This window comes from Trachurus trachurus (genome assembly GCF_905171665.1).
Source record: "Trachurus trachurus genome assembly, chromosome: 18".
Classification (NCBI taxonomy): Eukaryota; Metazoa; Chordata; class Actinopteri; order Carangiformes; family Carangidae; genus Trachurus; species Trachurus trachurus.
The window spans coordinates 15,466,977-15,490,639 of NC_139909.1; the positions used below are offsets into that span (position 1 = coordinate 15,466,977).

At 44.5% G+C, this 23,663-nt stretch overlaps 1 protein-coding gene across 1 annotated transcript in view; it reads left to right on the plus strand.

Moving 5' to 3' along the window:
- Window positions 1–3,982: 3,982 nt before the first annotated feature.
- The window catches only part of pacs1 (phosphofurin acidic cluster sorting protein 1), a 68,365-nt gene continuing 48,684 nt past the window's right edge, over window positions 3,983–23,663 (plus strand). Inside the window, exon 1 of the mRNA XM_083992696.1 lies at window positions 3,983–4,726. Within this exon, the coding sequence (XP_083848822.1) occupies window positions 4,566–4,726 (161 nt within the window). The 5' untranslated portion in view covers window positions 3,983–4,565. The remainder of the gene's footprint in view (window positions 4,727–23,663) is intronic.

Genomic DNA, 23,663 nt, shown 5'->3' on the forward strand with positions numbered 1-23,663 from the left:
GTCACCAGATCGGTTGCTGTGGTAACCCTGATGTCATCACAGCGTGAACAAGGGGAGCTCTACGTGGGGTAACTTGAGGGTTAATGGCTCATAGACTTTCAGTAAGTAATGACTCATTAATTCTCACAAACATGAACCCTATTGTGTTTTTTTTTTTGTCTGTGTGCGTGTGTGTGTGTGTGTGTGCAACAAGCTGCAGTTCACGTGTCCGCCACTTGGGGGCAGCCGAGGCCCGTTCAACGTGACAGTCACCTGACCGTCGAGGAAGCACAGTGACCTAAATAGCTGCAGCAGCCTCACAATGACTCGGTCACTGGTGCAACACATGCTCACACTCACACAGGAAGCTGCAGCCAAACAAAAGGCCCCGACTGTGTCACAAACACAACACAACTGCAACTATGGTTTTATTCACTAGGACTAATAACTCCCACTTTAAGTTGCCCCCCCACCCCACCACCATTACCACCCTCCACATGACATCATCTCTTGCCATGTGAGCATGTGGTCACCTATGAGCCTGAAATCTGTTAGCCAGCAGGCAGCCCCCCCCTCGCCCCCTCATTGGTTCAATATGGGCAACAGACTGTGGAGAGACGGTCCCCACAGAGCAAAACCACCCAGTCCACTGTTGTCCTATACACCTGCACTCAAACACCACACTTTTTTACTCCTAAACGCCCCATAATTCAACAATTTCACATTGATTTTCAATGCATTGCAGAGCAGCGTGTGGGACACGGCAAAGTCACATATACCCAACAAAGAAAATGGTATAAAATGAAAGAAATACATTTCAAGAAGCTTATGACCTTATATAATGTGTGTGTAAATGTATGACCATTTATAATATGACCTAAGAGTTTCATTATGTTCGTATACTACACAAACACTCAATGCAAATGACTGCACCTGATTTTAAGTAGGTTTTTCAACTATTGCTGCTGCTATTTGTTTTGTTGTTATTTCTTGTCCACTATGGGTTGTCTGTACCTACTGTGGGGAAGCCAAAGACAAATTTCCAGTGGACAATAAAGTTAAACTAAACTATGCTAAGTTAAACTAAACTAAACTGTCATGATAGCTGAGTGATTTTTAATTAGGACACCATTGACCCACATGGTTGAGAATCAATAGATATATTATATCAGTAGTTTAAATTTGTGGATTTTGCTACTGGGAAATTGCACATCAGTGTGATTCAAGTCCTATTTTATATACCAGTACCCTGCATGCATTATATTGCTACATGAGGGAAGCATGGCCTTGTTGCATAAGGGACGGTATAAACTTAATTGACTCTGACGTTGGATTTGGAGCTCGTCCAGTTTCACTTGATGACCTGGCAGATTTGGGGCGCCGCGTAAAAAAGTAACCCGGGATTATCCCGTGACCATGTTTTTAATCTGCTTGATTCTAATCTCTTTATCAATGGCAGGAGCGAGAAGAGAGAGAGTTAGAGAGAGTGTGAGTGTGTGTGTGTGTGTGTGTGAGGCGTGTTAAAAAGAGCAGAGGGTTTTGCGCTGCGTTTAAGTCATTCAGCTGATTATCCACACAAACACAGACGGTGGCGTTTTAATTCGAGCTGCGTCCTGTCTCTGTCTGTGCAGCAACACGTGGCCTGACTAACACACAGCGAATGCCGCAGAGTGGAGCTGCTCTGTGATTAAACTGGTGGCGTGCTGAATACAAACCAGTTTGAAATGTGACTGTGATTACAGCCTTTCATACTCTAAACTTGTTTTGTGACTCTTTTTTTCTTTTTCCTTTCTTTTTTGCACCACCATAAACTCATGTGATGGACAGCTTCGTGGTAAACAAACACACAGTATGTAGGCCTACAAGTATACAACACATTGTACACACTGGCTCTGTTACAGCATCATCACCTCTGGTTATTTACATTCTCCTCCACAAGCAGCAGCCTCCAGTCAATTTGTTTTTTCAATTCATACTCCAATAGTTGTATTTCCAACGTCCCCTGAAGGCAGCATAACATAATCCCCAGGGGGAGACTTTTGTCTAAATCTCAACAGGAATGCTGCAGTTGTGTTTCATTGTGTTTCCTCGGTGGTGAACGTATCCGCGTCCAAGTCAGAGCAGAGCCGCACACATAGTATGTTTAAAAAAACGAACACAAACATCCAGGAGCACGTAACGTCGATGGCAGCTGTGATAATCTGCACCCTACAGAGAAATGTCAAGCTGATGGCAGCCGGCCGTGCACTGACGTCGGTTGTGTGTGTGTGTGTGTGTGTGTGTGTGTATGTGGGGGTGGGGGGTTGATTAGGTCGCCTTCTGATTCATATTCAGATTGTAATCACAGCCCTGTGTCTTTGTCACCTGAGGGTGTAAACAATGCACCTGCTTGACGCCGCAATAGACCTGCAGCAGAGAGTGTTTTAGAGGAGGGGGGGGGGGGGGACTGTGTCAGATGAGTTGAGGTGGAAAAATACAAAATTACGTTACTACATTTTTTGTATTCTTACCTCATAATAATCGCCTTGTGGGCCTGGAGCAGTGAAGGCCGGGTTTCCCCTCTATGTTGCATTACATGACAGTTGAGGTAACCGGTTTTGCACCTTTGTGTATTTGCCTGCTCATGACAGCTGAAAAAAGGCGTGTGTGTGTCTGTGTGTGTCTGTGTCTGTGTGTGACTAATGGGAATCATTTCAGCAACACCTGAGACTCCACTCATTGTGTCATATCTGGACCTAAAATAGAACAACAAACCACACGGCCGCCGCCACCGCCGCCGCCTTTTATATTCAGGAGGTGTGAACACAGTGGTGGCTGATGGGTAAAACATTTGCTCCAAAGTTTATCTACATGTTTAAATCATTGACAGTATAAGGAGGAAATGGCCGCGCTTAATACTCCGTTTGATTTGTTTGTTTAATGATAGTGATAATCATAAAATATCAAATGTACAGGCCTGTACACATGAGCTGTAGCCTTGGTCCCAACCACCCACTGTTAGCTGGATTACTATAATGCACAATATAATGTAAACCGTTTGAATAGATTAAATCAATTAAAAGTGATAGAACCAGTTTTATGTTAAGATGCCAGACTGCCACACCTTTGCAGCAGCAGTAGTGTCTTTTTATTATGAGAAGACAATAATCTGATGTATTACAATAACACATGTCTACTGGTTTATATAGAGCTACTCTATATGACTATTTACTTCATCAGATAGCCTACAGTAATAACAGAAAATACAGAAAAGTCACACACAAGAGCAGTTGTGGTATATTATGAAATATATTTTATATTATAGTCAATATATCCCTTGTATACAGACAGGGCCGTTGCATAGGGGAGAAAGGGGCCCACAGCCCAGTAGAGCCCACAAAACCCCCCAGGAAACTGATTTTTTTTTAAACTAAATTCTTCTTAAACACAGTCAATCAAAAAAAGTGGCGATGAAAAGTCAGGGGGTGGGGTCCCACTTCAGTATTTTGTCAGGGGGCCCAGAATTCCTAGCAACGGCCCTGAATACAGACCGTATGGCAACCACCTTCTGGTCAAAGTAAAGGACATTATCATTGTTGCTGTTGTTGTAGGATAAATGCATAAAAAGTAAAGTAATAGGTTAGTAAAAACAAACAATAAGATCAGAAAAATAAGATAATATAAAACTAACATTTAGTTCAATGATTTCGCATTCAATGTAGCAAATAAAAAACAAACAAATTGTATCATACACATAAACCATACAGTTAGTAGATACACACATACTACAGGATATTATAATAATTTATATACTGCTAAATAATAATAAAATTTAAAAAACTACAGTAACATACCTACAGCTTACCATTGGCCACCTCCCTCCTCCCCCCCTTCCTCTCTCTCTCTCGTGCTCAGGAGTCACTTTACGTCCTCTAACCGAGGAGGCGTAGCTCTCTGCTGCTACTGCTGCTGATTTCTGCTCATTGTGCGACTTCTGCGAGAGAGGGCGAGAGCAAGAGAGGGAGAGAGAGAGAGAAAAATTTCCGCTTCCTGCACCGACACACGGCACGAAGCAGAAGCAGCAGCAGCAGCAGCACCGGTGGGAGCAGCAGCACCGACTGAGCCTCCTCCCCGCTGGAGAAACAAGTTGAGGCTACCGAGAGATACAGACACAGAGAGAGAGAAAGGGGGGAGAGAGCGCGGCACACACGCCCGGGATTCGCCGCCTGTCTTCGGCTACAGTCAGTCAGACCCCCCCTCCCTTCCTCTCGTCTCCCCGCCCGGACGACCGCAATGTTTTCACTCCCAGGCGGCGATTAGCAACTTTCCGCCGACGAGCCCTGCACCGGAGCGTTGTACGCATTTGCAGCAAGGAAAACAAGGCTGAAGGAAGGAGGAGAAGGAGAAGAAGGAGGAGAAGCAGGAGGAGGAGGTGGTGGTGTGTTGGTGTGGTGGAAGAGGAGGACCGATAGCACCAAAAAAAAAAAAAAAAAAAGGACAACACACACTCACACACACACACACACTCACGGAGGAGCCAGGCTACTACTACGGGTCTTCCTCCTCCCCATTAGCTCCGTGTGAACGCGCCTGTCCGGTCCTCCAGGATGTCGGAGCGCGGAGGAGGACTCCCGCGGACCGGCGGCGTCCCCTCGCCGCACATGCAGCCCTCCAAGCCGGTCAGCATCACCTCCAACCGGCCGCCGGTCCACATGAACCTGTACGCTACCTGGGAGGTGGACCGCTCCTCGCCCAGCTGTGTGCCGAGGTATGTGACACTAGTGGTGGTGATGGGTGGGTGGGGGAAACCCGCGTGTATTTTTATTAGCTATAGCCTATATTTTATTTTATTTTTATTTTAAGGAGGTGGGTGCTGCTTGTGAATGGGAAATGACCCAACCTGTTTGTTTACACTGGGGGTTTCCACCTAGACTTAACACCCATGGGTGCCAAAAATGGTAAACAGAGATATCACCTCTCATGTTATGATGAATTATTTTACACCCACACATTAATCATATTAAAAAAATAAATTATTATATTATCTTTATTGTTCATAAATCTGATTGCACCCTGTTTAAGGCCCCCGGACCCCAGTTTGAGCATCAGTTCATTTCCAGCTGCTGCAGCCCCTACAACCTTAATGTTATAGATAGCACAGACAGACATATGTCCCCTGGTTATCTCTTAATGCTAATAGGAGTGTTTGTGTTGGGGAGGGGGGGGGGCAGCTGCAGCCTCATTAGCCCCCCACCCCTCCAATCTCCTCTTCAACAGTAGCAGCCAGATAGCCTCAGTTGTTCCCCACCTGATCAGTGCAGACACAAAGACAGATGAAGCGGCGGCTGGTCGCAGACTGTCACTGCAACTAACAGGAGAGGATTTAGTCTCCACGCATGATGCAGCTCCAACGTCAGGTGCAGTGACACATCGGTTAGTAGTAGAGGAATCGGAGTCAGAAGAATAAGAAGGAGAAGAGGAGGAGGGTGACGATGATCTCTGAGGCAGGAGTGAGTGAGTCATTTGTGATCACGGTTTCACGCTCACTGATGCAATCAAAGTTGGTGTGTATGTTCAGTGTTGGCAGTGCAGCAAGGTCACAGTGGGAGAAAGAGAGACACAGACACCTTATCATCAGTATAGCCCCCCCACCCCACCGCCTCCACCTCCCCCCCAGACAAAGACACTGATGTGGAGCTTCTTTGTTTGACTGGAGGCCTCCACAGCTGCTCCACGAAGGCGTCCATGCACTTTTTTCCACCTGTGATTAGATGTGATGTTCATATATAAACAGACTCTGGGTGTCTGTCCTCCCACATGTGTGTATATATATAACCTCGTCATAATATCTGCGGTCATGGGTTAGATTCAAGGTCAAAGGTCAAGTCAAGCTCAACTCATGTGATTCACAAGCTGCAACATCCAGTTTGAAGAGCTTATGATGGATTTTTTTTACAACAAATAGACAATCTTTGATGCATTTTTAACACATATATGCATTTATTCCCTAAATCAGAACCTGTATCTGCAGTTTTGTTCATTGTCTTGGTCAGAGCCTCATCCTCTGGACATGAGCCCAGATGTTTAGGTTGGTGAAAGCAATTAGCGGCGGCGGTGAGGAAAGCACGCTGGTAAAAAGCATCGCACAAAGCTCACAGGCCGACGTCTTAATGCAGCTTTCTGAAATGCTTCGGGGCTTTACTGGGTTAGAGGAGGAAGCCTCCAGGGTGTAGTTTTTGTTGCTTCTTAGTATTTTGGCGACGTGTGCAGTGTGTGTGCTTGTAAATAACTGATACAGTTTTTTGGGGTTTTATACAGTAGTTTGCGTGAATAAAACATCCCATTGTTGGCCCACATTTTGAATATACCCCCCTTCCTCCTCCCCTTCCTCCTTATATCTGATGTTTCCTTTAAGATATGAATTATAAGCGTCTTTGTGTTTGAGCTGATTCCTTACATCTTGGCATCGCGCTTCAAAAATGTGATTTTTTTTTTGGTGGCAGTGGTTTTTTTCTGCAGGCGTCACGGTCCGTCAAATATCTTCGATTTCACTGCAGTTGCAGCAACAGAGACTAAACAGAGCCAGAAAGCAGAAGAAGAAAAAAAAACAGAGGGAGGATGAGAAACAAGAGGATGAGACTGGGCGACGGCTCTGTTATCTACATTTAAACAGGATTTCTCACAGATCCAGAGGAAGTGTTGGGGCTCATGTTGCTGCCTCCTCGGCCTCTTGTTGTCTCTTTTCTCGCAGCTCAATCTCTGTTACTGTAACAAGGCCGGAGAACTCCACCCCTCCTCCTCCTCCTCCTTCCCTCACCCTCTGCATCTGAGGTGTTGTTGCTCTAACCTCTTCCTGTCTACCCACAATGCCACTTGGTATGTTGTTTATGCAGCGCTGTGGGTTGAGTTTTTCTTTTTCTTTTTTTCTGGTCTCTCCTCTCTCTCCTGCCAGGCATAAACATAACATGCACTCACTTCGCTTTGCTCCAGTTCCTCGATTTGTTGTCGAGATGTGGAAAGATGATGATGATGAGCACATGAAGCATCCACTTGTTTGCGTTTATGTTTTTTTGTTTGTTTTTCTTTATCAAAGGGGAGGGACAGGAAATGTTCAAACAGGAGAGAAGATGATATCTGTTGTTTTGTTGCATACGCAGAGTCGAATCTGGCTCGTATCTTGGCGTGTCTTATTTTGAAAGGCCCCTTCCACCGCGTCCCGTCAACGCAGCGTGAGGTCATCTCTGTGTTTCGGCAACCTCGTGACCTTCTTTCCTCTTCTCTTACCGGAGAGGAATAAATCATTCCACTGGCTCCAGACCAGCTCTTTTTCAGTGCAGCGCAGAGAGGTGATCCCTCTCCCGCTCTTGTCTTGTCTCTTCTTCTTGCTACTGCAGTGTCATCAGCACACACACACACACACAGACACACACATACACAACACAAACGGGTGCTTGCCACTATCCAACCCCCCTCCCCGCTGCTTCCCTCCTCTCTGCATGGTTCATCGGTTTGTCTCCCTCACCACGGGGCATGAAACGCTCATTTTCTGCAGCCAAATAATCCCACTGATGATGAGTACAGTAGCTGCTCCTCCACCGGCCTCCAACCCTTCGCCTCATGCATATTTACGCACCGTAGTGTATAAAAGATCAGTGGCTCTCAGGTGTATTCAGTGTTAATACCGCCTGGTGGAAACGAGCGCCGACGGCCGTCTGCCAGCCAGTGTTCGCACTTTGCAACCATGAATCTTTTGGATTCCAGCATCCGGCGTGAGTTTCAGTGGAGGGCGGCTCGGCCCCCCCTCCTCCTTCCTCCTCCTTCCTCCTCCTCCTCTCCTGGCTTGTGCAACTAGGTATTCCAGGAATGGGCCCCATGTCGCAGAGATCCTTCGACGACGTTCATAATTAAAGAGGGCCCGTCCTCGCGGAGCAGAGGAGAGGCAAGGCAAGGCAAGGCAAGGCAAGGCAATTTTATTTGTATAGCCCATTTTTACAGTTTGCCTCAAAGGGCCTTTACATAGCATCATAACAACATCCTCTGCCCTTAGACCCTCGCATCCACTGAGGAAAAACTCCCAAGAAACCCTTTTAATAGGAGAAACCTCAGGGTGAGCAACAGAGGAAGAATCCTTCACCCAGGATGGGCAGATAGATGTGCAATAGATGTTGTATACAGACAAGAAAACAGTTTATAACACAGAATATGGAAAAACATGGAAAGGGGGGAAAGTCCTAGGCCTCAGGTCCTTAGATGCTATAGTGGCTTCACTGCAGCAGCCAAGAGTAAGTATAAGAGCAATGTGATGTAATGTGGAGACCAGTGATGGGAATAATGGCAAGTAATCAAAAAAGTTACTGTTTCCCCCGTTAGAACGCCATTACCGTTTCTGATAAACGGGAGGTTAGGGTTATGGTTAGGGAGTCAGGGGGGCGAGTCCAAGTAATTTGACATATTTGAGCATTTTGTAACGCCATTGTATTCCTGTTAATTAGATACTTGTATAATGTAGTAGTTCAGTTACTAACTTAGTTACTTTTTGGGGAAAGTAGGCTATAACTAACCAGTAACTATAACTAATTACTAACATGTCCAACACTGGTGGAGACTGACAGCCATTATTGCAACATGATGTGTTAGAATAAATTGGAGATGGGAAATTTTGCAATATTTTTTACAAGCAGAAAGTCAAAATAAGACAAAAAATGTAAGAAAAAATGCATTTTAATGAAGCAGAAATAGTTTTTTCTCGCTTCCTCTTTTGTTTTGTTATTATGTGACTGTTCACATTGATAACTTTAACACCTCTTTACTGGTCTAACTGACCTATTTCCCTTAAATTGGGATATTCATACTGTACCTCAGGTATTTAGCAACATAGGAGAGTAGCATGTGTTTTAACGTTTAGGCTACTTTAAGGTATAGTTGACATTTTGGGAGAAAGTCCTCGTCTTTGCTCGTTGCAGAAAGTGAGATGAGAAAGTTGACACCATTGCAGCTAACGGAGCCAGAAGGCCGTTAGCTTATTTTAGCTTAGCACCAACAACAACTAAACGCTGGGGGCAACAAGCTAACCTGGCTCTCTGCACAAACTGTCATATTTACTTTTCAGCTTGTGTGGAGCACGTTAAGTAAACACAGTGCACACGCTGTTAATTATTGAGCCTCACAGGTGTTTGTGATGGACATTTTTAAAAGCTAAACTAAGCTAAGCTAAGTTGAGCTAAGCTAATCACCCTGTGTTTTTTTTCCATGTTGTGAACTGTTCCTCTCAGAGTTCAGATTTCTTTATCTCTAAGCACAGTCTCCGTTCAGGTGGGTGTGATAATGATGATGATCTCAAGGCCTCGCAAGAACATTTATGTTTCTGAATTTGGTGTGATTATAGCACTTGTGGAAAAACCTGTTATTAGCCACAGAAACAACTCTGAAGCTTCCCTCTTTTTTTATGATTGCATGGTTCACCACGCTCTCCGGAGAATTTAACCAGTTGTGTTCGCCTTGTTTTTAAAATCTTCATGAGCCAAAAAAAAAAAAACTGTGACCTACAATACAAGATAGTCATACTTGTCTCTTCACCTTTAGATACCTAAAATGTTTGTAATCCACACTTTTTTTTAGACCAGCTCTGCTCCTCAGAAGAGCATCAGCTAAAAGCTTTAACATTTAGAGCTGCAATAAACACATAAATAAGTGAAAACAGCAGGGTCATTGCATTAAAAATAGATGCTTATCTACTGGGCTGGTAACGAATACTGTTGGCATGAAGGCGCGCGGTGCAGAAATGCAGGATGTTCTGAATTATACATTGTGCATTTGTTAGACCCGTTTGCAATAATTGCCCCTGCAACACAATAGAGGGACGACACTCGCTGTTCCTCAAGTGTCAGCGTTACATTATCCCCCCCTGCGCCCTAAACCCCGACTGCTGAACACACAATAATGGAAAGAAATGAGGATGATGGTGGTGGTGGTGGGGGCACCAACGGGCTATTGCGTACACACACACACAACCACACACACACACACACAGGGTTAGTGTTCATTAAGATGCTTTGGCTTCGCCACTTGCCCTGGCGCTTGCTCATTCTTCCGCACAGCTGAGCGGCCGAGAGGTCTGAAGTTTCCTTCGCGGCTCAGCTTCGCCTTTTGGAGATGAAGAGAGAGAGAGTGCAGAGTGTAAACCTCCTCCTCCTCTTCCTCCTCTCCCTGCATTTCCATGATAATTTCCAATTTCTAACAGTATAACCTCCCAACCTTAAACGCCCCCTCCCCCCCCAGGAGATGAGAGATGATGACATACATGCTCATCATTGACTTTAATGATCTCCAGTGGCTTTTCTAAAGACTTGTAATATGTTTTTTCTCCGTGTTAATATTGCAGCTGAAATAGCTCGAAGCTTGACGACTGGCAGGATGTAACACAACCTGCAGTGAGACCTCTCACCCAGCTCATAACACACTCACAGTTACACTTATGTCAGAGCTGGGACGCCCAATAGTGGCATAAATGCTCCTTCATGTACTTGATGATTTAAAATTGATATTTTCCTTGTAACCAGTTTGGTATCAAACCGGTTCCTTTGGCTGCTGCTGATCCAGCATCTACATTGGAGGACGACCCTGATGGTACGATGGCATCCTCTTTTATCAACATTTGATTTTTAGGAAAAAGACAATTAGAAGATATTAAACATGTTAATACAAGTGCTGCAGGTAGAGCTGATTTCCTTGAAGCATGAATTACTTCCATTGATTTTAGATTTAACATTTGAGCAGCTCGTACACGCTTTGACTCTGAATGAGTTCCTCTGGTTGTGTTTTTTTCGGCTCTTTATCATGACGCTCAATGAATCGGCAGCTTCACAGACAATTTCGCTGTTAAAAACGTCAGAATGCTTTTTTTTTTTTTTTTTACTCAGCATTTGATTCTTGTGTAGCAGCAGCGGCAGCAGCAAACGTCACATGAGTCATCAGGAGTGTTTTCTTGTGATGAGTGATATTATACATTCACTACTTTTTTTTCCAAATGTAAATCTTGTGGATTTTGGAAGCGAGAGGGGAGCTGTGGTCAGTCGAGCCTTTTGTCGCACTATTGTGATATTTGCATGTTGTTGTTTTTTTTAGAGCTGCACTGCTCGTGTCTCCTGGCAGAGGAGACATCCCCCTGCTGTGGAGTCATAGACGCCCATCTGGCAGCTACTGCGCACACACAGACACACACAGATCTCCATTTCTAAAGGTGTAGTGACACCTATTCACGGACAGTGTCACTGACATATGTTTCTCGTTCATCTAACGTGTTATAAACAAGGATGCGGCGGCAGCATCCAGTTACATAAACAGACATGCTGCTGCTGTGTGGGAAACACAAACACACACACACACACACACACACACACACACACACACACACACACACACACACACACACACACGTACACACACACACTGCGTTTTCTGCTTTAATCCCATTTCCAGCCTGTTGAAACACGATCTGTTGCGTCAGATGCAAAAATGAAAACAGTGGTCAGGATTTGACTTTTCACACAACTGACACCTCACTTTGTTTATATTGTGTGTGAAGTTTCTATTCTCATCACACTGTTTAAGTGTGTGTGTGTGTGCAGTTCAGCGCATGCACAAACACATACACACACACACACACAGTTGCAACTTGTTTTGAAGACAGGAGGTCAACAGTGTCACATTAGTGCTGCTGTGCTGCGACTGGACGTCCACATGTCCATGCGACCTAAGCGAGCACGCGACTGTGACTGTAATCCTCCTCGGCTCAGGTTACACACTGATAACAACAAGCTTGTAATGCACTTAACACAGATTGACCTTGACCATGGTACCTGTGTTTAAGGATTAGTGGATGGAAATTTATTGACTTGTTTCAGTTTCAGAAATGTTGTAATATGAACTTTATCTGACTGTTTGGGCGTGTTGCATGTTGTTGTTCTTCTTCTTTTTGCTGTTCTTGTTGTTTACATATAACAAAACTATACTCATACTCATATATGTTTGAGTATGGGCACATTTGGTACTTTTATATACCTTTTTGTGGGTAACATTTACACAGTTAAGCTTTATTTCAGCTTAAATCATCATTTATAGCATCATTCCTTCATTGACACTTCTAGTTATGTGTTATGTATCATCCATAAAGTATGAAAATACAATTAATTTGCAAGTATTTATTGGCGTTCATATGTACACATATATTTTGGTTTACATCAGATTTTTCTTTGTGACATACATACGAAAAATCAAAGTTATTCAGGAAATGTATAAATTGAACAGTCAAACAAATAACAGTTTGGCAAATGAAAATACAATTACTAAACAGAAAAGTTAAACATCATTATAATTTACAGTCTAAACCTCTTGTAACAAGTGAAAAATGACAAAGGAAAGCAGAAACCAACGACAGACAGACAGTGAGTCCACAGCTAAAAGGATCGTTCACTATTTTTGGGTCAGAAGATCAATACGACCTCCTTGTTTGTTCGTATTTGTTGGATTTTGTTACCTTTGGACAGAGACGAGCTCGTCCCTGCTCAGACTCGTCTCCTGCCTCTGTCGCTTCATATTCGAGGCGAATAAATAAATTAAAGTATCAGTCTTTTTTTATTCCAAAAGAAAAGACACGGATTTGTATAATAGATTGAGACTTTAATGAGTTGAGGTTTAACGAGCTCAGACGTGGAGTCGCTGCTGTGTAAAGAGACGCAGGAGAGGAAAACAAACATACCCCGACTCCTCTCTGTGGCTCTGTCGCTCCCATAACTCTCAGCTCAGCTCATTATGACGGCTGGAACCGGGCTCCCATTGGCTCGTAACCAGGAAGCTAATGTGATGTGGAGGTTTTCGGTTCCCCGGCGGTAACCAATCGGGGCGATTGTGCGGTTGGGCACGGCCGGGGCGGTGGCGTCGGTGGCGTTGGTGGACGGACAGCGAGCTGCGATGGCATCGTCTCCCCATCTCGAGCTAAACTGGATCAAGCGGCTGCTCTGCTCATTAATCTGTAATCGCTTTAACGAGGGGTCAGTCGTATTGTGTGTGTGTTTTATTGTCACACACAGTGAAGGAAGCCTAGATTCACACACACACACATACATAAGAGACTTTTTCCACTTTCTGTCAACACAAGCACAAGCTTATCTCATCTGACACACACTCACTCATTCTGCAGGTCACATGTTCAGTGTCTCAACCCCGACCACACACAGCCTGCTGCTCTGGTTAACACACACACACACACAGCAAACCAGCATAAACCTGCCAGCAACAACAACAACAACTTGTATTCTTGTTTTTTTTTTGGTGGGTTTTGTCTTTTCCTGCAGTCCTCAAACGTTACAACATATCATAACCTCCATTTGTCACACGTTTTGCTTTTTGGTTTGTGAACATATGCGGTAGATAGACAGATTTGAGTGTGCTACTGTATATGAGTGTGTGTGTGTGTGTGTGTGTGGTGGTTGGTTCTGTCCTCCTTAGGAAGCAGCAGCCTCTTTGTGTCCTTGCCTGTGGCTGTGGGAAGTAGAGCAAGACAGAAAGAGATGGAGAGAGAGAAGAAGAGAGAGAGAGAGAGAGAGAGAGAGAGAGAGAGGTTGGGAGTGAATGAATGCAAAAGACCGAGAGAAACATGAAGGTGAGCTGGCAGGGGGGAGAAAGGGGAGCGAAAGAGCAAGAGGTCTCTCCGTCTCTTCTTTTTTTTTAACACCCAGGACACCTCCGCCTGCATATGTGCTCGCATGAGTGTGTGTGTGTGTGTGTGTAGTCCCCCTGCTTGGTGTGTGTGGACTGAAATGAGTTCACACAGTGAGGACAAGCAGCTGGTCCTCAGAAGGTCAACTCCAGCCTGTTCTCCACTCGGAAACCAGCTCAGGCCGGTTCTGAATCTACACCACACAGTTTTAGGTCTTACCCCCCCCCCCCCCAAAAAAAAAACTGCAAAAGGGGCGTGGCCAGATTTGAGACTTTGTTGCAAACAAAGTTATCTGTCCAAATAATCCTCAAAGTTTGTCTTGTGTCAATATGGTTATTGGATCGGGAGCCTCCGTGATCGCCGATCAATGATATTTACGATCCCAGATGTGGCTGCAATAACCAATGAAAGCGAGCGGAGAGAGGAGCATGACCGAATCGGTTATTGGTACTTTAAAATTTACAGGCGCACAAACATGGAGCTAATGAGCCAAATGAAAAACACAACATGACTTTATAACGTCTCTTACAAGACGTTGCTGCTGAGGAAACACCACTGTGAAATCAAAACTACAGTCAACAGGTGTGTGGTGATCTAGTGTGTGTTTGTGTGTGTGTTTGTGCGTCCTTGTCGGTTCACATTACTCTGTGTGTTTCCAGCTTTATATCCTCTAACATCAGGCCTGGGTCAAATGTCTCTGCAGTAGATACAGGTAGAAGATGTTTCACTTCATGTTTTTTTTAACACTAGAACCCCAGTTTTGCATCTATTGGTCAAATTTTCTTTGTATTACATCATGTGTGTCCTTGTTGGTGGGTCAACTGTTCCCAGAATGCATTGTGCATCTAAAATGTGTTGTGTTTCAGCTCAGTTCAGCAACAAATGTGTCAGCTATCGTCTTGAAACTAAGAGGTTTTTTCGTGAAAACACTTTTTTCGGCCTTTGCTGTAAATGACAACAACAAAGTGCCACACCTTTTGTGGATCTATGTGTGTGTGTGTCCCCTGAGTTTGGGACACAGTTTTTAAGTTTTGTCAACACAAAATGTCCCTTTTTATTGTCAGAAACAGGCTTCTGACAGTTGTGTGTTTGCACCACAACACAAAACTTCCCCTTTTCTTGTTGTGTGTTAACATTTCCTGAGGGTTTGTAGCAGCAGAGGTAGGTACTGTAGGCTACCAGGGCAAAGTGGGTGACAAAAAGAAAAGAAAAGAAAAGGGAAAAACACTCACTTCTTCATTTCCTGTCTTTTATATTTGACACAACCAAAAGCTCCTCCAGCTGATGATGTTGATGATGATGACGATGATTGTGAGAGCTGAGAGCCGTTTTCATCAGCCTCTCGCTGCTCTCCAATCAGCCTTGTTTTTTTCCTCGCCTCACCTTGAAATTGTCTTTCAACATCATCGGGAGCTTGTGCTTTTTTTCTTTTTTTTTTCTTCTTCTTTTCTTTTCTTTTCTTTTCTCGTGACGACACTTGAACCTTTATCATCACGGCCTCCGCTCAGAAACCTCCTGATGCTCCTCCACCACCACGCGCTGCTGCTGCTGCTGTCATCCTGTGACGCTGCACATTCACACTTTGGCAGCATCGACTCTGTGCGTATGTGCGTATGTGTATGCGAGTGCCAGAGTGTGTGTGTCACGGTGTGTATTGTTGTGTCTCTCTCTCATCATGGTGTGATTTTCACCGCTCACCTCCAGTATAAACGCTGCTCGCGCTCGCTGCCTTGTTGTGGCTTTTAAGTGTCATCTTCACCGCATTCTTCGCTGCACTTAAACGCGGCCCCTCGCTCGCCTCGCGCGCGCATCACGTCGGATGGTGGCTGAGTGCGTGTGTTGTCGAATAAAGTGTGTGTGCGCGCGCGCTGTTGTTTGTTGGCGCCAGTGAATGCAGCCTCTCTAGCTGTGTCATTTTCATTATGTTTGGCAGCTCTCGAATCAGTGTCCCGGCTGACCTTGCACTTAGACGGTGCTTGTAGGAGTGTGTTTCAATGTGTGTGTGTGTGTGTGTGTGTGCGTGCATGTTTGTGTGTGTGTGTGTTTGCTTTGTAATACCACTGAATGCTCCAGAGTGCAAATAGTCTTGCCTCACCTAGCGGCTTACATCAAATAACACTCTACTGTGGCTACGTGTGCATGTGTTTCTCTGTGTGTGTGTCTGTGTGCGTGTGTGTGTGTCTGTGTGTGTGTGTGCGCGCTCCAGGCTCAGTGTCGGCTCATGTCAGCAGGGTGACTGTTCATCTTAGCAGGCACAGTGAAGATAAAGGAAGAGCAGAGAGGGAGAGGAGGGAGTGATGATGAGGCGTCTTGCGGCGCCAAGGAGGAAGAAACGATGAAGTGAAGGGTGAAGGATGAAGGATGAAGGTGGCCTGGTTCCAGACCTCCGGACCGCCGCCCTCGTCTTTTTAGTTTTGTGTCAGTGGTCCAGTGTTGCTTTTGTAAATGTCTGTTGTTGTTGTTTTTTTACAGAGCCAATTAGAAGCTTTGGGACTTTGCATAACTGACATGTCTGATTCCCCCGGCCCTGACAGACAGACAAGACAAGGTCACTGTAAAAGGAAGTTACTGTATGATCAATGGGGTTATATGCAGCTGCAGCTAATGAGCAACTGCACCATCATCATAGTCGATATTCAGTTTTTTAAGCTGTCGGATCATAGTGACTGGATCAGAGTTCATAGTGTGTTTGAGGAGCGAAATTGGTAAAATGACTCAAAACGGTGAATCGATCATCAAAATAGCAGCCGATTAATTTCCTGTCGGTCGATGGAGCTCGTTGCTCGTGATGTATCGAGCTCCACGCTTTAACGCAAAATCGATGCAGGATCAACACGTTAATGATCTTTAATCTAATCATCAGGTTCAACAACATGCAGCAGAAAGAAACCGACACAGATACGGTTCATGAAGATGTTTTAAAAAGGAGAAGCTTGGTAACAAAGGCTGAAGGATATCCACAAAAACATATTGGAGACGTGTTATTTTGGCAGATGTTGCAGTTGTGAGGATTTCTCCTTGATTTCTAACGATCGATGATGCATTTTTTGTTGAGTTCTGCATGAAAAGAACCCTAAATTCCTTTTATGGCAGCGTCAGTAGCACCACGATACTTCATTTGTGGTCATTGTAAGCCCTGTGATTTGGATATTGCACTGGTTAGATAGATAGATAGATAGATAGATAGATAGATAGATAGATAGATAGATAGATAGATAGATAGATAGATAGATAGATAGATAGATAGATAGAACATTTACTGCTGGTCTTTGCTGCAGATATCGAGCTAAAAAAACCACGTCAGAGCCTGTGAGCATGTTCAGGTGATAAAAGTCAGTGTTGTATTGAACGACGATGAGTCCACTCGGTGTGAATGGCAGAGAAAACCTGTGTCTATCACGCACCAACGGAGAAACAAGGCCGACAGGAGAGGTGTGAAGAGGAGGAGGAGGAGGAGAGGTGGAGGAGAGAGGACGGCCTGTGGTGAGAAGTCAAGGAGGGAGAGGGAGGGAGGGTGGAAAAAAAGGGGGATTAGTTTATGGAAGGTAGAAAATTGGCTCGAGTGGATGAAGTTGACATGAACAGGGGGAGGAGGGGAAGGAGGGGTGATGGGAGGGAGGGAGGGAGGCTTTATCAGAAAAGGACTACATCAAAGTCGGGGAGAGCTGGTGCGAGAGAAAGGGAGCAGCTGGGGCAGGAGGAGGAGGAGGAGGAGATATGAGGAGAGACGTGAGCTGATGGAGGAATTAGCTCTGCCACATGCCTCCCTCTCCCCTCTCCCTCCACACCTCCACTTTCTTTTCTTTTTCTTTCCTCCCCTCTGTTTTTCTTCTGGCTGCATCCAAGCTCTTTTGTCTTGTTACTCCTCTTCCTCCTCCTCCTCCTCATCCTCCTCCGTCACAGCCGATGTGATGGATCTGCCATCTGGGTGAAGTTTCACCTCCTCTGCTGCCGTTGTTTCTGCACCAGCTCCCTCCCCACCCCCTCCAGGAGCCGTAATGGCCGTCTGAGGAGGGAGCAGATTCACCTGCTGCTATGACGCGTCTCAACTGTTTCCTGCTCTGTGTGAAGGCAAATCTACTACAATGCAAATATCAATGCAAATGCAGCTAATTTTAAGCCCAGTAGTTGATCCGTGTCCTTCATCCTGTTGAGGGACGGATGGACGAGTCATAAAAGGTCAAGCAGGATGACTCACTATTAGTCACTTTTTGTGTGAATTGATTTGTGAAATTTGCAGATATTATTATTATTATTATTATTATATATTTAACCACAATAAAACATGTAACAGCAGCAAAGAGACAGGAAACAACTTGTTGTTCATGTCTAATGGGGTTTATATCTGTAATAAAGAGAGGTTGCAGCTGGGAAAATGCCATTTCCAAGTAATTGGCCGATTAAGGATGGAAATTGATAAGATTTTATTGATAGCAGTGTCGTTATCGATTCCGCTTTGATTCATTTCTTAATCGTTTCCTGTGGATTTTCTGTATGGAAAAGCGTCGACACCCTTCTAACTGTCCGCAGTCGCCACCATCACTTCCACATCCTCGACTCCTTTGTTGTTGTTGAAGCTGTCCACCTCCAACGTCATCGATGAAGGAATCGATGAGCAGAAAAAGGCAAACGCTGAGCTGGAACTGGCTCTCGATTGGCCCAATGGAAAAAAAAACAAAACAACACATTATGAGTCAGTGCTCCAGACTCTGAGCAGGAGAAAATCACAATCACCTCTTTTGTCCCGCGCTGCGTCCGGTAGAAAAGACCAGAACGACACAGGGAGCCAAGAAACGCTCGGATTCTGCGATTACGTTCGTATGTTTCCAGTTTATGTTGAGACCTGTTTAAATAAATAGGCCTATATTATCTCAGACACACAATGGCCAGTTACCATGACGTTCAGTTTGAGCTTTGGTGCAATAAGATGAAGTAGCCTGACGGAGGAGGGAGCGCAGCTGTCGACCGCTACCGGAGCCAAAACTACTGCTGATAACGATAGTTTACAAATGTCAGCCAGGGGAACATAGTTGTTCTAATCCATCCATGAGCTTCAAGGCAACGTTTCACTTTATTTAAGTTCTCTGTGACAGTTGTGTTTGTCTGCTGCTGCGATGTTGTTCACAAGAAGAAGAACAAGAGGTTGAACAGGCCCAAAGATCTCCAGGGTTTTTTTGTTATTCATTATTTAAGGACGGGTCAGAGCTTCAAATGTTCTTCTACACATTATGATGTGATTAATGTGAATATTTTTGATGATAGTTTCCGTCCTCTGAAAGTCCCTGACTGTCCTGGAAAGGGCTCATGGGTTTTCAAGTATTGATCATTGAGCTTGTGGTTTCAGGTGTTTTTTCCCTGACTTTCCTTTCCTTTCCAACGCACAACACCGTGACTCAACATGCTCTCTTTCACTTTCTTTATCTTGTTTATTTTATTTTCCTTGATATATAATATACATAAACCTCCAGATTTTCCAATTTCCAGTTTCCCTCTATCTCTCTCTCTCTCTCTGGTGCTGTTTTGTTTTGTTTTGTTTTGTCTGTTTGTTTCCGGGGACAAAGACACAGTTTAGTGTCGGTTTGCGGTCCAGTGGTAAAAGTCTGAACCGTCGCAGGCTTAAATTGCGACGTGCCCTTTTATGTTCCGCGGACACAAACAGCTGGACACCTCTGGACGGCAGCATAAGGTCGCTGTCGTCCTGTTTTAAACAGCTCTGCCCCGTTTTCACAGACTGGATTCAGGGCCACGGGCGCCTGTTTGTCGCCGTTACTGAGGAAAAAAAACAACAAAACAACAAAAAAAATCAGTTCTGTCACTGTGTGTGTGTGTGTGTGTGTTTCTGCAGGGCCGTTTGTTCAGAGCTGTTGCGTAACAGACTGATAAGTGTATTAACTGTGCGGTTGTGTTCATAGAGGAGATTGGATGTGATCGGTCAGCCTTGTCTTTATTTATTTATTTCCCCGTCCAGACGTAGAGCAGAGCTACACGTCGCTGTGCAGATGGCAACACGCTCTGGGGGGAAACACACACACACACACACTCACACTCACACACACACACACACACACACACTGATACATTTCTTCAGCTACATGAGTGATTTGCTCTTTTTCTTTCCTTCTCCACCAACATGAAGCTGTTGTTGTGTTGTTGCACCATCTTCACTTTCTCTCACTTGTTTGACCTGTTTTGCATTTCTCCCCATCCCTCCATCTTTTTTTTCTTTCTCTTTCACTTCATCTCCTCCAATTCCTGTTGTTCGAGCTTTTGCTTTCTTTCCCCAATGCTCTCTGTTTTTCTCCCACTCTCTCTCTCCCTCTCTTCTCGCTGTTTCTTCTCTGTCACGTCGCGTTAAGCGCAGAAATGTTGAACCACTGGCCTGTCCAAAATTGTTTTGGTCACTGTTGTTGTTTACTTCTTCTCTCTCCTCCTTTTCCTCTCTTCCTCCTTCTTCATATTCCTCAGTTTTTTTTGAGTTTCTCCAGAGATTTGGTTCATGACAAACATCAGAACTCACTCACATGCTGCTGCACAGTTCAACTCTCATGCCTTCCAAAACGAGGCAGCGGCCGCCCACGTACCGATACGCACCCCAGATAGCTCAGTGTAATAACATCAGAAAAAAAAAAGAAAAAGAAATGAAGTGCCCACCCACCTCCGTGCAGTCACACACTCAAATAGCTCCCCTGCAGTGGGCTAAAGCACACAGCAAAGAGCCATGCCAGGATTCAGTCCTGATGAGCACTGTGATGAGCAATAGGTCCACACATATACATACACACACTTGGACACACACATGCATATATATATTTCTTTCTTTCTTTCTTTTTTTTGCTGTGATGGAGGAATCACTTCTGCTCTGCCTTCAGATTAAAGATGAGTCACACAGCGCAGGAAAACACACATATAGCTGTACGGGAAAAAACCACATACTGCGCGCTCAGTGGTGCATATAGTACATACAGTCCATGTGGGGCACACACACACACACACACAGACACACACACACACAACAATTATGTTGCGTGCTACCTATAACCTACTTATGCCATTGTACAGTCACCCACTCTCTTTCTATGACTGTTTATCCCACACACTCAGACTGACACATGCATCTACACACCCTTTTTTCCCTTAACACTCATGTGCACCCACACACACACACACACTCTATGAGCTGGCAGACTGATATGTTAATTCATTAATGCAAACGCACATGCATTCATGAGAGATCATAGCATTGCAAATAGACGTGTGTGTGTGTGTGTGCCAGCCGACAGCATGCTTCCCTGCACAGAGGTCAAAAGTCTTCACTGGCGTCTTTGCACATTTAACATTAGAGGCTGACAAGCTGCTGTATTTTTCAAAATAAAAGTCTCTCAGTCCATCCCGGTTTCTTTTTTTTTTTTTTTTTTACAATATTTCTTCAATATAATATTAAATTGTCATCTGTTGCTTTTTAATCTGTGCGTTGAGGTTTTTACTCGCTGGGCCTTCCCCAGGAAGTGGGTTTAACAACAATCGGGTGGTACAGTCTCGATTAGTCACGGTCATTTCCTGAGTTGCATCAGACCGATTCTGACACGTCTCCTCCTCACGAGATCAATTTAGTTACTAGATGGCAGTTGACTGGTGTGTACATCTGCTCTTTATGCGTGAATTAATGTTCTACTTTGTAAAAGTTTGGGCCGATTAACTAATCAAACTATTTTGAAATCATAAAGTGCAATATCAAAATCGCAGGAGTTGTAATTGGTTTTGATGAAGGTAAAATGTATTGTGAAGTATTGTTGTTCTAGAGAGATGCTCTGGCCTAAAAGTCATTGTCTGGACATAGAGGAGCATGCCTGACCCAACAGAAACCATATTGTCATCATTTTTCTTCAGTAAATATGAACTGTAAAAAATAACAAATCTCTTCATTATTCAGCTCTTATATTATTTTTTCAGTGATGTATGTGTGTGGTCCAGGTCAGGATGTATAGGTTGAGTTTCTTCTTGGGTCGTAGAATAGAGAAGACAACAGTCGGCTTTGGCCTCGCTAGCTAGCAGCTAGCTCTGCACCGTTAGCTTCCAAAGACGCGAGGCGTTCACTGACCAAGTTCGTATTAGACTCCTAAGAAGTTACCCTTGATAAGCTACAGTCTGTTGCATCAGTTCAGAGTCAAGGGTGGAGATGGATGAGCGCTAGTGTTGCTAGTGTTGATGCTAGATGCTAGTGTTGTCATGCTAATGTTGCTATCACCTGCAGCCTGGGCTCTTTTGTTTTTGTTTTTATCTTGTTTTGCAGGTTTAGATGTCATTTCCTCCAGAGCCCTTTGCTCACACAGTTATATTGTGATGATTTCAGAAATGTGGGAATTTGCAAGTTCTTTTTGGCGCATTTTTTCCCCTTTTATTCTGATATAACACTGAGAGAGAGAGACAGCTCCTCTTATGTTGCTGCACATGAGAAATTTCTGTGCTTCAGACAACTTTTTCCTTTATTTATCATCGCTATATTAGTTGACAATGTGTGACCAAAAAAAAAAAAAAAAAAAAAACCCAAAACACACATTTATGTAATACAAATGGTGGCAGTTATTGTCTTGACCTGAATGTGCCTCTGTGCCTCATGTTTAAAAAGGTCACGGCGAGACTGAGAGCAGAGGGAGCAGGCGAGCATGAAGAGAAGAGAAGAGGGCGGACTGGACTGGAATAAAACAAAATCAATCCAAATCCTGTGTTGGAGAGAAAGATGGAGGGAGGCAGAGATTAACCCGCCAAAAAACAAAATAAACAAACAAACCCCAAAACGCTTGAATTTGACAAAGTAAACAAACCAATTAGCCGAAACTCAAGAGTTTGGGGGCAGTTTTCAGAAGAAAAAAAAAACCCATCAGTGGAAGAAGGAGGAGGAGGAGCAGGGTGATGGGATGGAGGCAAACAGAGGCGCTATCAGATGAGACAGATGGAGAGGATGGAGAATTGTGAATCGCCAGAGGAGAAATGGGAGAAGAAAAAAAAAACGAAAAAGAAAAAAAAAGAAAAACGCCTTGAATGGGAGAAGGAGAAGAAGGGAGAGTGGGCAGGAGATGAGAGAGAAAGAGAGAGAGAGAGATAGCCCTGCTTTCTGTTGGCGGACAATGGTGGACAGCTTGTGTTACTGGGAGAGATAAGGAATGGGTGAAATTGAAGAGTGATGAGGAGAACAAGCCTGCACACACACGTACACGTACACACACATAGAAATCACACACACACACACTCACAGAGGTCCTAATGCATTGTGTCAGTGTGACCATGACCCTGTTGTTAGGAGCTGCCATCGTGTGTAAATGCAGGTGACACAACCTCAACAAGAAAAAAACCCACAAAACTGAGTCTGGCTCTGGCGGCAGCAGCAGCAGGATTATTAATAGCTTCAGTTTGCAGATGCTGGATGTCTCTCTCTCTGTGTGTCTCTGTCTCTTTCTCTTTTGGTTACACACACTCACAAACACACACCGTGGAAAAGGGAAATGTCACAGAGGAGGAACAGCAGAGACTGGCAGGACCGACCGACCGACGCTCGGCTTCATTTCACGTCTAATCTTTCCCGAGCAGAAGATTCTGGTAGAAAAACCGAAACCCGCTGCTGCTCCGTCTTCTCTTCTCTTCTCGTCTCTTCTCTCCCAGTGGCTCAAACACACACACGTCTCACTGTTACTTTTAATTATAGCCCCTCTGAACTTGTAAAAGCTCCTCTTCTCCCTCCAGATTTCCATTATAAATAATGAAAAAAAAGGGCCAAAGCCTCAGTGTTTCCCCCCGAAACCAACACAATAGACGTGGACGGAGAGAGAGATTAGGACGACGGGGGACTGGACGTCTCCCAGAGCCATTAGCTGATGAGAGGCAGTTTAATGTTACGTCCTCGTCCCTTTTATGCCTTTTTATTGTTTATGGAAACTCAGCTTGCAGGTCAAGGTGAGCCGTGTGTGTGTGTCTGTTGTTATATTGTTGTTGT